Raw genomic sequence first — 14,098 nt, 5'->3', positions numbered from 1 at the left:
ATTTTAAACTGGTTTTCTGCGGGGCTGGCTTGGAGTTTCATCTGATAAAAACCTCTGGTTTTGGTACTTAACTAAGCACTTATTTTGTTTGCAGACCTCATTTAAATTAACAATTTCTATTGAAATGTTGATCTCAGAAGTGTATCATTCAAATACAGGTTTGGGAATGGATGGGCTGTTTTTCAGAATATTTTCTTTGTTTTTTAGCAGCCAATCCTGTCAAGACCTAAGATTCAGTCACAAAAATGGAAGGAGGAAGCCCCAGTTTACAGTTATTACTGTAAAGCTATCATGTAATACACAGATGAGCAGGTAGCTTCATACCAGATAACAAAGATGACTGTGTTCTGTCCCTGGCATATGCATAATTGGATTTCACACATAGTTTCTTAAGACATGGTGTGACAGTCTTTTAAGGGGCAGTTATGTGTTAAAATATGGTCCTTCACCACCTTCTCCTTTCCCAGCTACAGCACTGACCTTGTGTTGGCACTCTGTAGCCCTTCATGGTTGCAAACCCTTGTCCAGCAGAAGATGGGGGGCAAGTGGGGAGGCATCTGCTGCATCAGCGTGTGGTCTGAGAGGCTGCTGTGGTGCTGGGCCAGTCCCAGAGGCAGCAGTAAGGGCCTGGCAGGGAACCTCAGGAAAGGATGCAGTAATACAACAGTAAAGAGATTATCCAAGGGATTTTTGCTTCATTACGTCTGGACTTCCCATGAATACACATCAGCTGATGTGGAATTATTTGTAGACTGAGTGGTTTATTCCTTGCAGAATGTTACAGAAATCTCCTGTCTTCTAGATGTTTGTTTTGAACTATCTCTGCAGCAGAGAAGCCAAAAACTTAAAAATACAATTCTGTAGCTCAGGTTGGCAGAACTGTTGCAAGAACAGAAGTTTCACTAAACAGCACAAGACAGACAACTCTTGCAAGGTTGGGAGTATATGACTTTAGGGCAAAGTGCATTCCTCTAAGATTCCTCTGACTTGGTTTTACCAGTTCAGCTGTGTCAACAAAAAGTTGTAAAGTAAGATGTAGACTGTATTAAATGGTTGAATAATGTTTCTTTTGGACTTACTAATTCAGATATTGTTTCATGGCTGCAATACATATCATGTCTTATTTAAAAATACTAAAATTAGATCAGGACTGGATTTAATTTATTACCTTATTTGTGACTTTTTATTTAAATTTAAGTTCTGTTTCAGAATTCTTTAAAATCAACATGTTAGCTTTATTTTTTTTATTCACACAGCTTCTTTTAAACCATTCTTTGAATTGTTTTTGAAACTTTGATATATATGTGTGAATGTTCTTGTTGATGAAAAGAAATACTCACTTGGATATACCGTCAATTTTAATGTACCTACAGCACAATTTATTAGACAAAATGGATTGTGAGATTTTTACTAAATAGCTGAATTTCTTCTCTCCACATCTTAGCCTCCTCCATTTGACTCTGAGAAATAGCTGTGAGTGATTATACTGTTTTTTCTATCTTAGGCTATTTTTAATTAAAGTTCTTAGTGTACTTGAATTAAACCTTTGTATCATTTGAAGGACTAAAGCTATTGTGATGCCTTTTAATTTTAGTGTTCAATTTGACATCATATGAAAACATTCTTCCCTTTTACTCTATCTTTTCTATGGTTTTTGTCATTCAGGAGGGAGACCTGAGCTTGCTTAATAGGTTGGTGAAAACAGAATTTAATAGCCTATCACTCCAAGATGCATGAGAGTACTAAGGGTCATTTTCAACACTTGCTTAAACTGGTGACTTTACTTCTTTAAAAGTTCCCTGCTGTTGGTACTGAGCTGGTTTTGTATCTTTTTAGTGACCTACATTACAGGAGTTTGTATGAGATGGAGTGGAAAAAAGTGCGCAGATTGGAAGCTGCACTTTTTTTATTACTATAGAATAGCCCATAGCTTTCTGAAAAAAGTGCCGTATAGGAAAGTTGCTTTCACTCTTACCGCATTGCATGCATTCTTTCATTCTTTCTTTTTTGTCTAACTAATATTTCTCTGGCTGAATATAAACAGATACTAGTGTAGTATTTTTCATTAGTGTTTATGTAATTTTTCTTTAATGGTATTCTGACAGTTGGAAGTGACTGGATCCTACTTCACCAGTTCTTAATTTGTCAACATACTTTTCATCAGTTGGCCATACTGTGAGCGCCTTTGGGGTGAGAAATAAGATCTGAGGGGTTTTTTTAATTGATGATGAAATATTTTTGTCGACTTCCTTTGTATTGATATTTTCCTTCTCCAACATTTGAATAATTTTTACAATTTCAGTCAGCCTTGACGCTTCTTTCATTTGAAATGCATTGGCTAGATAGAGAAGAGACTTTCATACTCTGTCCTATAGTAGTTTTCAGTCATCTGCTTTGTGTAGCTTACAGAAAGCTAGTAAACTGCTGCCTCAGTCTTGTTCAGTCAGAGATTGAGGAATTAAGAAGAAAACTTTGGGATGGGATATGAAGATGTAAATAGCAATGGCCATTTAGGCCCAAGATGCAGGAGGTGCAAGACCACAACTTGAAGTTACTGTGGTATGGTGAGGTGTGTGGAAAATGAGATACAATTTTACAGTGATTTTACAGTGAGCTGAACTGCAATAGTTCCTGTGAAGGAACAACCTTTCTAATATTTAAGTTTGATTTTGTAGATTCAAGTCAGTTGCATCCTTTACCTGCTTTTCTGCTTCCCCCTAAATCCCTCCCCAAGAAAATTCCTGTAGCTACACTACTTTTTTTTTTCCCCCGCAGCTAAATTTTAAGGACTTGTAGCAATATTTTTTTTAACTACCTAATACATTGACCCTAGTAGCAAGATAAATATTGAGTAGTCCATTATTGTGTGTAGGTACTCTGGATTAATGAGTGTATATGCACAGGCAAGATAATGAAAGCAAATCTGTCTACAGAATTAGGCTATATTTAAGGATACTGTAATTTCTGCCAAACAAGGAACACAGTGAAATTTCATCTGCCATTTATTTTGTCCTTAATGTTCTTTAATTTAGCAGACAAGATAGTTTGGTGATAATTAAGCTTTCCTAATATTGTTGTTCCCCAATGTTGTGGTGTAAATCACTTTACTTTGTATTTCATCTGTAGTACATCTTCAGTCTCCATTTTTCCTTTATAATTCTTCCATAGACAATCTCTGGCATGCAGGAAAACTTAATGCTGCCAATTGCTTCTTGTGTATGTATATAATTTTGAATATATGCAGTTGAATTCCTTTTTCCCCAAGTCTTAGTCAGGTTTTCTGATTTCCCTGATGCTGTTTCTTCCTTCAGTGTGCGTGCCCTTCCTGCTGCGGTAGCAAATGTTTCTTTCCCAAAATAATTTTCATGACAATTTCTATTACTCCTCACTGCTTTTTCAATAGGTAGACCTGGTAACTAGGCTGAATGGATCAACGGTTGCTACTGAAGGACAAGGGGCAATGTGCATGCTGAAAGAAAAGAAATTAGATTTAAACTAAGAAAAAGCTGGTATTTTTGTTGTTGGGACTGAGCACTGGTTGAACACTGAACAGTTCTCCCAGGAGAGGGGATGGAGTCTCTGTCCTTGGAGATATTTAAATCCTGGCCCAAAGCAACATGCTTGAGCTGACCCTGCCCTGAGCAGGGGGCTTGGATTGGATGACATTCAGGGTCCCATCCCACCCCATACATTTTCTGAATCTACGAAGTGAACTGGTTTATCTTACCTGCACTTCTAGACAGCCACGTCTTGTTTCTTTTTACCAAGTTACGCAATGAGGCAAGTTCTAGTAATTCTTTCCTCCCCATCTTTTTACCGTTTTCTTGCCCAAAAATTCAAAAGAAAACCCTAATCAACCTTTCAAATCTTTGACCATGTTTCGTGAGTCTTCAGAAAGGTACCTTCCTTTCTGGTGACTTTCTGGTGTATATATCTGTGTTCCAGATATATTCAACTTTCTTGTTCAGACTTTACTACAACGAATCATGGCTGAGAAAAGATATATTCAGGACTTGTTGCACAGAGGATTAGTTTAATATAAATAAAGATTTTACTTGGAGTAAAATATGTTTTTTCAAACCATCCTGTTAGGATTTAAAAGGAGAATGAGGTAGCATAAAAAATGGTAGCTCTTCAGTGTAAGAGGTTTGCAGATTATCTCTCTTTCATGGCCGTAACTCTGTGCTTTGCACCTGACTTTCTGTTGCAATGAATGAGCTAATAAAGACCTGAATTTCCCAATTTGGATAAAGCCAAACCTATAAATAATGAAATATACATACTGGTATAACATTCAACTAGCATTCTCAATCAAACAAATGACATTTCTTAGAAAACTGACAACCTACTAAGAAAAAAACCATCTTGTGAGACAGAATGGGAGTGCTGGATGAATTCATAACCCCAGTGTATTGAGGTACATAAACATAAATTGGAAGCCCATTCCAAACTCTTCTTTCTTTTATTTTTTAATCACAGTGCGAAATTTTATTCTTCTTAGCCTTTCTTTCAGTCTTACAATTTGGCTTAATAAATAGCACTCTCAACAACAGTGCTTTTATTACTGTACTCTATGGCCGTAGAAAAGCTTATCATAGTCCTACACTACTTCAGTTATCTTACTGATAAGCACTTTGTGTGATTGCTTGTGCTGTGAGATCTCACCCTACTAATACCTGTGATTATAAACCTTGCACACAACATGTTCCACCTAAAAGTAAATTAGGGGGTTTAAAAAAAAATATGATTTGTTTGTTCTATATGCAGCTCGTTTGTGCTATTTGCAGCTTTTTGTTCTCTTTTTAAACTGAATAAAAAATGCTCACACTGCAAGAGACTAGTTTGGAGTACAGTGCCAATACTTGATGTAACATTAATCTGAAATAAGTTTTGGAGAGTTTGCACCATATTATTTTCATTATGAGAGAAAAGGATACATCACCATAAAGCCCCTTTATGTTTGCCTGCACTATTTATAAACATGGTGCATGGTGTTTAATGTCATGGTAGCTAAAACTGCATTTAGGCATTCCTTGTATTTCAGGAACAGAACTTGCTGCTTTACTTGGGGACACTTTTCCTTTTTATTTGTTCCTCTTGGCCTTTTAAAATTTATTTGTTTTGCCTCCTGTGTTACTATAGTTGTGCAGCTTTCTTGAATCTGGTGTTAGTAACCAGGACCTTTCCCATTCCAATGCTGAGTCAGTGCAAGAAGAGGTAGTTGTACATTCCTTCCTCTGCCCTCTGCTGGTTTAGGATCCTTCTCTCATTCTTCATACCTGTAACAAATTATTTCATATACTACCTCATATATCTGATATAGCTTGTCACCATCTTAAAAGAAAACAGCTCAGTCCTGCTTTGTATTAAAAAAAAATAATATAATTGTTTAAAAAAATAACAGTGGTGTTTTGATCACAATTGAATAAATAAGTTGCAACTACCTTGTCATAGACAATGCTTTCAAAGATTACATTTCAACAGAAAGCATGTTATAACTCAGCTGCACTTTGCATTGTGTTCTGTATTATAAGTGAGTTATTTTTCTCTTTGTTTCCAGCTTGTGAAATTGGCAGAACTATTTTCACAGCTACTTTGTTAAAAAAGTTGGCAAAGATAACATTAAAAACAACAAAACACAGCACTGTATCTGATAGTGTGGACTAATGGATATGTGCACATTACATACATAGTGAAAAGTAGTTTCAAAGTACTGATTCTTCTACATACGTTTTCCATACATCTCTCATGGTTCAGTTTCCCCTCGCCCTCCCCATTTTTATCCTTATGAATTCCACAAAACATTTCAGTCTTAGCTGAATTAAAAATAAAACACTCTAAGGAGCAGTGCTCCCTCAGGTATATATGAATATGAGGCACTGCAAACGTTTGTTGGTATTAAATCTTAGAACATTTCCTCAATGCATCTGATTTTCTGGAGGAATTTTTCATTAAATTTGAGGGAAAACCACATTTGCAAATTAAAAAAAAAGATTAAGTTAAAGTGTGAATTGTTGTTAAGTCACAATAAGAGCTTCTTCTGTTAAACCCAGCTTTTTAAATAAGTAGGGTTTGTGTAGGCATTTTTATAGATTCAAAGTTGTAATGAGCTTTTTTTTTTTTTGAGGCCCTATTTTTTAAAAACTTGTTATATTTTAAATATTGTCAAATTTAAATGAGGTTTCATGAAAATTTAGCTAGCTTTATTCACTGTTTAATAAAAAAGAAGTTGGGAAGTTTCTTCTCTGTTGTGTTTCATTATCTTATTTTTTGGAAGACTGGGTACTTAAATTTATTGGTTTCTGATGTTTAAAATTGAAATATTTTATTTAGCATGCTTTCCCTTTCTGAAAAACATTTTTAATATTTATCTTTGGGATTACTAATGCTGTGGATGTGATGAATACCTGTGTAATGGTGACCATCTTGTCACTTGCCCTTATGTAACTTCAGTATTAGCCTTGTCATCTCCTCCTCTTTTCTTCATCCAGTACATGCAGCTCTCCTTTGAAAATGGCAACTTCTGTTCCTTTTGGAGTGTTTGATTCTTTGAATCTTGTTTTCATGAGTATTTGAAAGTGATTCTTAACACTGGAGTATTGCTTTCTTGCTCTTTGTAGTGATTCAGATGGAGTTTCTATGTCTGGTGTGTGTTTCACTTTTCTTCAAAGGATAGGTTGCTTAACCACTAGTATGTCTTAGCTGTTTAACTCTTGAAAGGCTCTAAATAATATAGAAAGTCATACTGTGTTTGTATTCTTATTCTTGTTCCTTTATTCATCTGGAGGAAGTACTTTTAAGAAACAACATATGTATTGTAATCCTTAAAAAGTATAATATAAAGCAGGAGGTTCCAAAACACAAACAAAACCCCCAAAAAGGTATTTTGAAGGCTAAGTTCATATGATATGAAAGTATGAAGAAACATTGCTGAAAGTAATGTTCATACTATTTACAGAATTGAATTTGTCTGCTGTTTGTGATTGTTTTATACAGAATGTAAGTGCTTCATAGCTTCCATGTTTTAATTTTTTTTTAGGAAGAACAGAATCGAGGCAAGCCCAACTGGGAACACCTGAATGAAGATTTACATGTACTTATCACTGTGGAGGATGCTCAAAACAGAGCAGAAATAAAGCTGAAGAGGGCTGTTGAAGAAGTAAAAAAGTTACTGATACCTGCAGTAAGTATTTGTATGCAAGCTTTTGATTTCCATTTTCAGAAGGTACTTTTGAAATACTTTTTGAAATACAACTGATTTGCTACAGGTGTAAGAGTAAGCCTGCAAAGTGGCATCCTAAAAGGAAGTTGAGATACTATTTTGTAATACTCTAGTGATATTTAAAATGCCTCATCCCAAATTGAATTATTCCTTAGAAGAGAATAGAGAGAGACTTTTTTTAGAGAGACTTTTTTTTTTGTCTGAGATAGAGATACAGGAAATAGTTATCACTTTTAAAAGGCAATGCTGGACTGATACAAACTCTACTTTACTCTCTTTCCTTCAGTGTTACTATTCTTCACTTTAAGGCTGGGGAAGTATGACATGTTTTTATGTTTCACTTTGAGATGATTCTGATACTTTGAGCAACAAAGGCATGTTTTTTTAGATCATCACATTAAACATTTTGCAAAGAGAGCAAAACCTTTTAGTATCAAAAAACTTTGCTGTCAGTATACTGGGGGAAAAATAAAAGTAGTAAAACAGGAAAATGGTTGTCTTTCTCATTTCCTGATAGTATAAACTGCGTTCTGAACACCTAGATGACTTAAATACTTTTTCAGAGACCGGAATTACCCTGTGAGAGCCCTTCTCTTATATCTTCTCTGTATTCTCACTCAAAGCAAGGTCACTCAAGTGTGGCTGTATAGCACATCCCATACCATTTACTTGTATCTTATGCTCATCTTTACCACCACTTTTATGCCCCTGTAAAATGATAAGAATAAATTAGATATTTTTCTGTGGTGGAAAAATGTTCCATATTACAAGGAAAATTGAAACTACCTTGTGAAAGAAAGTAGTAGGTGGTATTAAAATGACCTACTGATTTTGGGTACTTAGTGAATGCTAATAGATGCTGGCTGTGAGGAAACTTGTGATGACACATGCTGTCTCTATAAGCAGATTTATTCAGAAGACATTTTTATAAATTACTAAAGATAGGGAGAGAGACTTAATTTCTGAATTACCAAAAATGGTAGAATATTAAGCAGGAGGTACAAAAATAGTGATTTAGATCTCTTGACATTGCGCATTGTCGCTTTCTGAAAGCAGCAGACAACTAGAGAAAGTAGGTCTTCAGAATTTACTTTACTTACTAAAGAGGCCTTGAGCACATTAGGCTTGAGTTTATAGCCAGGATTTTTATATGGGCAAAATTTGTAACCCTTATGTTCATTCTTTAGCTCCTACAGAGCTAAAGTTTAGAAACACAAACTTCTGTGTGAATTAATATTGTTGGGTTCATTCTTCTACCTCCCCTTATTGCTGACTAATACAACGGAAGGGTCCACTTCAGGATGATAGGTTACAAACCCCCAGTATGTCTGAAGTACTGATGTGTGTGTGTGTTTGTGTTACTCTTGTTTTGTTTAGCGGTGGGATGGGTGTGTTCTGAGCCTCAAAATATGTGATTGTTAGTAGTTCTTTCATAGTGACAGCCAGCTCTTTGTCTTGAAAGCACTCTGCCTCACGTAGTAGCTTAATAAATTGGGGAAGGACTGTAATCCTGATGGAAAAAATAATTGTTTTTCCCCTTTAATGAAAAATAATAACACAGGCCTAAGTATTGTCCGAATAGAACATCTCTTGAAATATACTTTGTCAGTTCACTTAATTATCATCTTTATGTATTATGCATAGGCGTAAGAGATTTGCGTGGTACATATTACTTGCGTAAGAGTTAAAGGTCTGTTGGCTCTAATTTCTCAAAATTATGCCTTACTGGAACAGGTATGTGTAGTACATACTAATGAATTAGTGTGGAGGTGAGCTTAGGTTTGTACTATCTATTGCATCTGTTCAATTAGTATAAAAAATGGAATTGTGGCTTCAGGCAGTTTGAAAGGTGAAAAATTTAGTTTAGTGTTAAAAGATAGGAATTGAAAACTTCTATGAGGGAAGTCATAAACCTTCAAGTAATCAGGGTAAACATAAAGAAAAAAGGGAAATCCTAGTGAATTGCAACAATAGGAGTGAAACTGGCTGTTGGAAGATTCCAAAGATACTCTAAAATATAAGAATGGAAAAAGTAAAATTCCCTTTCATATGGTAGTATACCTGCAACTATTAATGTTTTCAGATAAATGTCAAAGGATTGAAGTGGAAAAAAAAGTTATGTGTTTCTATTCTGTTGCTGTCTAGCTTGATTAAAATTTTAGACTATGTAGGAGAGAAGACTCATTCTCATCTTGCAATACAATGTGACAATGCTTTGTGTTTATGAGATAAATTTCAGAAACATGTTAGTGTTCTAGTATTCAGAGATTGAAATTAGTTGCTAATTTTTTGGAATGATCAGTTATTTTTTGTACTCAAGATGCTAAAAAGCCTAATTACATTTTCTATCAACAGTGCAGAAATAGGCACATCTCTTAAAGTAGATTTTTATTTGAATGTACTTGGGTGAACAGAGACTATTTCACTAAATACTAAAGTGTGTTTCTTACATTTATAAATCTGGATCATTACTGATTTTTTTCCCCTTGTGGATATGAATTAATATTTTTCCATTTCACTTTCTCTTGCATTTTACCAAGATAGTGATATAGTCAAGTAGTTTATCTTTAGAAATGAGATGCACAACTTGAGGAAGATTGGCTGAAAAAGCCAATTTTTTCTCCTTGAGGAGAAAGGCCAACATTTTTTTTTTTTCATTATTACTCATTTGTGTTTAATTTACTTTTCTTCAGTACGAAGCAATTTTTTTAAACATTTTTGGCTGTACTTCAAGTTCCATAGGATTAATTTTTTTCCTCTTCCCATAATGCAGTGAGGTACTGGTCTTTATCTACACCTGCAATATCATACAGTATTACTTCTTTCACCTTTTTATTCAAAAAAGGGGAAATTAATAAAGCAGTCTGCAGTTGTTCTGTCCTTATGCCTCCTTCTGAAGTGAATCCTCCAGATCATTGATTTCTCTTTATTGTGGGAGCTTTGAGAGTTGTTTATTATTTGCATGAGTTAAGTGAGGATGGGTGGTTCTCATGCAAAGGAAGGGCAAAAGATGCTGTGGATCAATTGTTCACTGCAGAACAGAAGAAAAAGTTCAGAACCTGGTTCGGAGGCATACATAATAAAGAAGTATAGCATACCAAACTAGAGCATCATTAAGGGTTTGAAGTTGTTCTTTGAGCTCCTCGGCTGTAGGGGTGGACTCCTCCGCCAGAAATGTTGGAACTCCAGCATTTTCTAAGAAATATTGAATAAATGTTTCTAGCTGAGTGAGTTTATCTAGATATTCCTTGCATTTTACAGATGACCAGGTCTTGTTTAATTGTTAATTCACATTTATACTAGCTGCTTTTTTAAGGGATGAGGCACATGTGACAGAATTCAAATTACAGACAGATACTTCTTACCTCTTTCTTTCAATTCAACCTGATTCATTTCTGAGGAACAGGTTGTATTTCTGCTTTCTACTTAGCTATTCTAAGTTGGTCTGGAATCAATGTTGTTCAGATTTTTTTATTGCTTTTCTTATGCCGGGGCACCTGTAGTTTTACTTGGTTGCTGCCTCCATCATCTTGGAAGAGAACTACAACACAGAATTATTCAGTGATGCTCCCTGTCAAACTTTGTATACCATTTGTCAGTACTGTGTAGAATTTTGCAGTTGTGATGGGTAGGAGATAATGTTTCAATAGAAGCTTGTTTCATTTTGCTCCTATTTTTGGATCTTTCCTGTAAAAGTGATTTGAGACTTTTCAGTCTTGAATATGTTTAAAATTAGCTGAATGGGAAAGTAAATGTGGTGTATACAACATGATTTTTACAAATTGGAACATTTTTTTATAGTGGTGCTTGGTATGTACTCATTCACTAACTGTCCTCCTTCTGTTTAGTCCCTGTTACCAGATATGTTATTTTGATGGCATTTCTGGTTTTAGTCACACCTATATACAGCACATTTTCTTTATATAACAGGAGAGAGTATTATGAAGGGGCAATAGTACTGGTAGAGTGGTTTATTTTTCAGTTGAATAAGCTAAAAGCATTTATTTCTAAAAGACTACTTTCAGCAAGCTTGATGAGGTGGGGCTTGTTTATTAATTAAATGGATTGCTAATACTTTCCTTATAGGTGTGATTGTAAATTTTCCTTATGGTCTATTTTCATCTACTTAGGGTAAACGGAAGGATGTCTTAATTTTTACACCGGGAACTTTGTGTGCTGTGAATTCCATCACAAAATACAGAGAAAAAACTTAATTTAAGAATGTTTGACCATGCTTTAGCCTTAGTTGAAAAAAAGAACATAGTTAATATAGTAATGCTCTACATAATTTGTTGCTCTGTAATTAAGACTAGCAAAATCTTGATGTTTGAAAGATATTAGGAGAAGATTTCATTTTTTATTAGCCTTCTAAAAAGCCACAATAAATTCTGCATGCAAGTTTGACTTCCTTGAATAGCTCTTTCTAATTCATTCCTGCATGGTGTGTTGGTTTTACATTTTTGCTTTCACAAGTGAGAATACAATGCTGCCTTGCATTGTTTCCCTGTTGAAATGTTGGTCATGCAGTGCAATCCATTGTTTGCTGCTTATTCAGTTCAAGTAATGAAGTTAATAAGTGATACAGTACCAGCAAAAGGATATTGCTGTCCTTAAAAGCATTTTAGGAAACTCTTACGTTCTGCCTGTTTGTCAGTTCCGATACAAGTCTCTCAGGGTGAGTGAGCAGACAGGAAGCTCTGCACGAAGGACAGCAAAGCAGCCAAATGTCTTGGCAGTGACCACTAGATGACATGGTAAACTTTTTGATGTGGGGGAGAGGTGATAGTGCATTATTTTTAGTAGCGTGAAGCAGGCTTAATATTGCCATGGCTGGAAGATTTGAGCGCTGCTGCAGTCCTGCCATTCCTTCATGATTTGCTGTTCCTGCTTCCTGTTTCTCATCAGAAATCCCTGGTCTTCATCCGAGGGTGTGGTGAGTCCATTTGGTGGAGAGCTGAACCTCACTGAAGGACTTGCTACAGTCAGGCTTGGTTTAGCACTGACAGAATTGATGGCATGAGAACAGGCAGATACGGAAAAATAGTACTGCAGCAGATCACCCTGAAATAAATTTCTGTGAATATGTTCACCTGCAAATAGCATGAGAGCAAAATATCCTGCTACAGTGAATTTCTGATTATGGCAGTGAAAAACAATAGAAGATTGTAAGTGTTCCTCTTTGTGTGTTCCACTGTCCAGTATGTCTAGTCTGTCATGCAAGTCTGAGTTTTAAAAATAAGAACAAGAACTTCTTATACCAATTCACAATAGGAAGTGTTTACATATTGTACCTGATATGTCACTGCAGTGTTCAATTTTTATGTGTACATTGGTAATAATGAAATTATTTTGGGTCAGCTGCAAGTGAAAAGTAGCTCTATGCATCAATTTGTACAGCGGTGGAAACTGTAGACTAGTGGTTCATTACCACCAAAATAGTATCTGTTAAATGGAAATGGTTTTTTGAGACCATATTTACTACAACATCTTGATGATTTTCAGCTGAATTGAAGTAAATCTAGTTTAAATTTTGTTAAATTATTGTCATAGTACAAAGGAGAAAATTAGAATTGTTCGTCAGAACATTGTTCAGGGTGAGTATTGGAACAGGCTGCCCAGAGAGGTTTTGTAGTCTCCTTCTCTGGAGTTATTCAAAACCCACCTGGAACTTGTTCTGGGGTGAGGATTAGATTGTCTCTTTGAGGTCCCTTCCAAACACAGTCATTCTGTTATTCAGGATGGGAATAATTTTGAAAAGAGATAGAAAAATGTGCTGTTTATATTATGATTATAAATTTGTTTTCAACTTTGCATTTTTAGAAAGCTGACAAATAATGAAATAGTAAGTATAAAATTATGATGATCTGTGTCCTCGTGTTTTTCAGTTGATTGTTTACAAATTTGGACATAAAGTCACGATCAACTATAACTATGTAAATATGTCTAGTTTTATTAGCTTATAATTTAGGTAGCAGTTTGTAGGGATTCTTTTTCCATCTAGGTGTTTCTTATACTAATGGGAGAAAGAAGGTTCTCCAGCAGTTATTTCTAAGCGACTTAATCCGGGTGTTTACTCTGAATCTTCTGGACATCTTTGATGGCTTCTAGAACCCAAGTAAATTAGTTAGTTGTGCCTACATACAGTTACTGTCAAATACCCTCTCTTTTCCTCTTCTTCTCCATCACTCTCTGCCTTTATTTAAGGTGTTACAAATGTATAACTTGAGATATGTTAGATGGAGTTTTTGGAAAAGATCCTAGGAAACGTAGAAAATAGTTTCTTCTCAAAGAGAAACAAAGACACTCTATTGCCTGCAATTCAGTAGGGACATGCCCTTCCAAGGAGGGATTATGCATGGATTCAGAGCTCTGATTATGATCTGCAGGGGTTTTGTCTGTCTTCCAGAAATGTGCCTAATCTACTAGGTTGTTTGGTAGGCATAGTTACGGAAGAAACAATGGTATTGACCTATTCTGGTAATTTTTGGGGTACCTGTAATTTTTTAAATTTTCATCCCATTTTTATAATTTGCTTCCTTCAGTCTTGGCTGTTTTTCCAGTGCTTCTTCTAGTCATTTTTTCTTCTTTTTATTTATTCTTCCATACTTTTGTTCTTTTTCTGTGGATGATCCTGGGACAGAACATGTAAATTGCAATCTTTATATAAAATCTTATTAAAGCATTTCTCTACTTATTCAAAAAGCAGATGATCAAGCTACAATTCTCCTTGTCTGGCCATGTTACTGAAGATGATGACAAATCCTTCATTTCTAGTTACAGCTGAGTTTTGGTTGGTTGATTTTCTCTTTTGAAATCTCAATTTTATACCTAAGTGAAAGAAATGGTAATTGTAGAATTGTGATTCCTGGAGAGATA

General features: G+C 35.2%; 1 protein-coding gene across 20 annotated transcripts in view; it reads left to right on the top strand.

The window, feature by feature from the left end:
* The window catches only part of QKI (QKI, KH domain containing RNA binding), a 154,256-nt gene that overhangs the window by 93,728 nt on the left and 46,430 nt on the right, over nt 1-14,098 (top strand). For all 20 annotated transcript variants that reach the window (XR_014954340.1, XM_085576839.1, XM_085576836.1 and 17 more), the window contains one exon: nt 7,040-7,183. Coding sequence is in view for 19 of the 20 variants with exons in the window: in XM_085576839.1 (XP_085432965.1) it covers nt 7,040-7,183 (144 nt within the window). In the remaining variant the exon portion in view is untranslated. The remainder of the gene's footprint in view (nt 1-7,039; nt 7,184-14,098) is intronic.

The sequence above is a fragment of the Lonchura striata genome, chromosome 3, assembly GCF_050655825.1.
Source record: "Lonchura striata isolate lonStrDom1 chromosome 3, ASM5065582v1, whole genome shotgun sequence".
NCBI lineage: Eukaryota > Metazoa > Chordata > Aves > Passeriformes > Estrildidae > Lonchura > Lonchura striata.
Note: the sequence above shows the minus strand (reverse complement) of the source record. Positions and strands in the feature narration are given on the sequence as shown.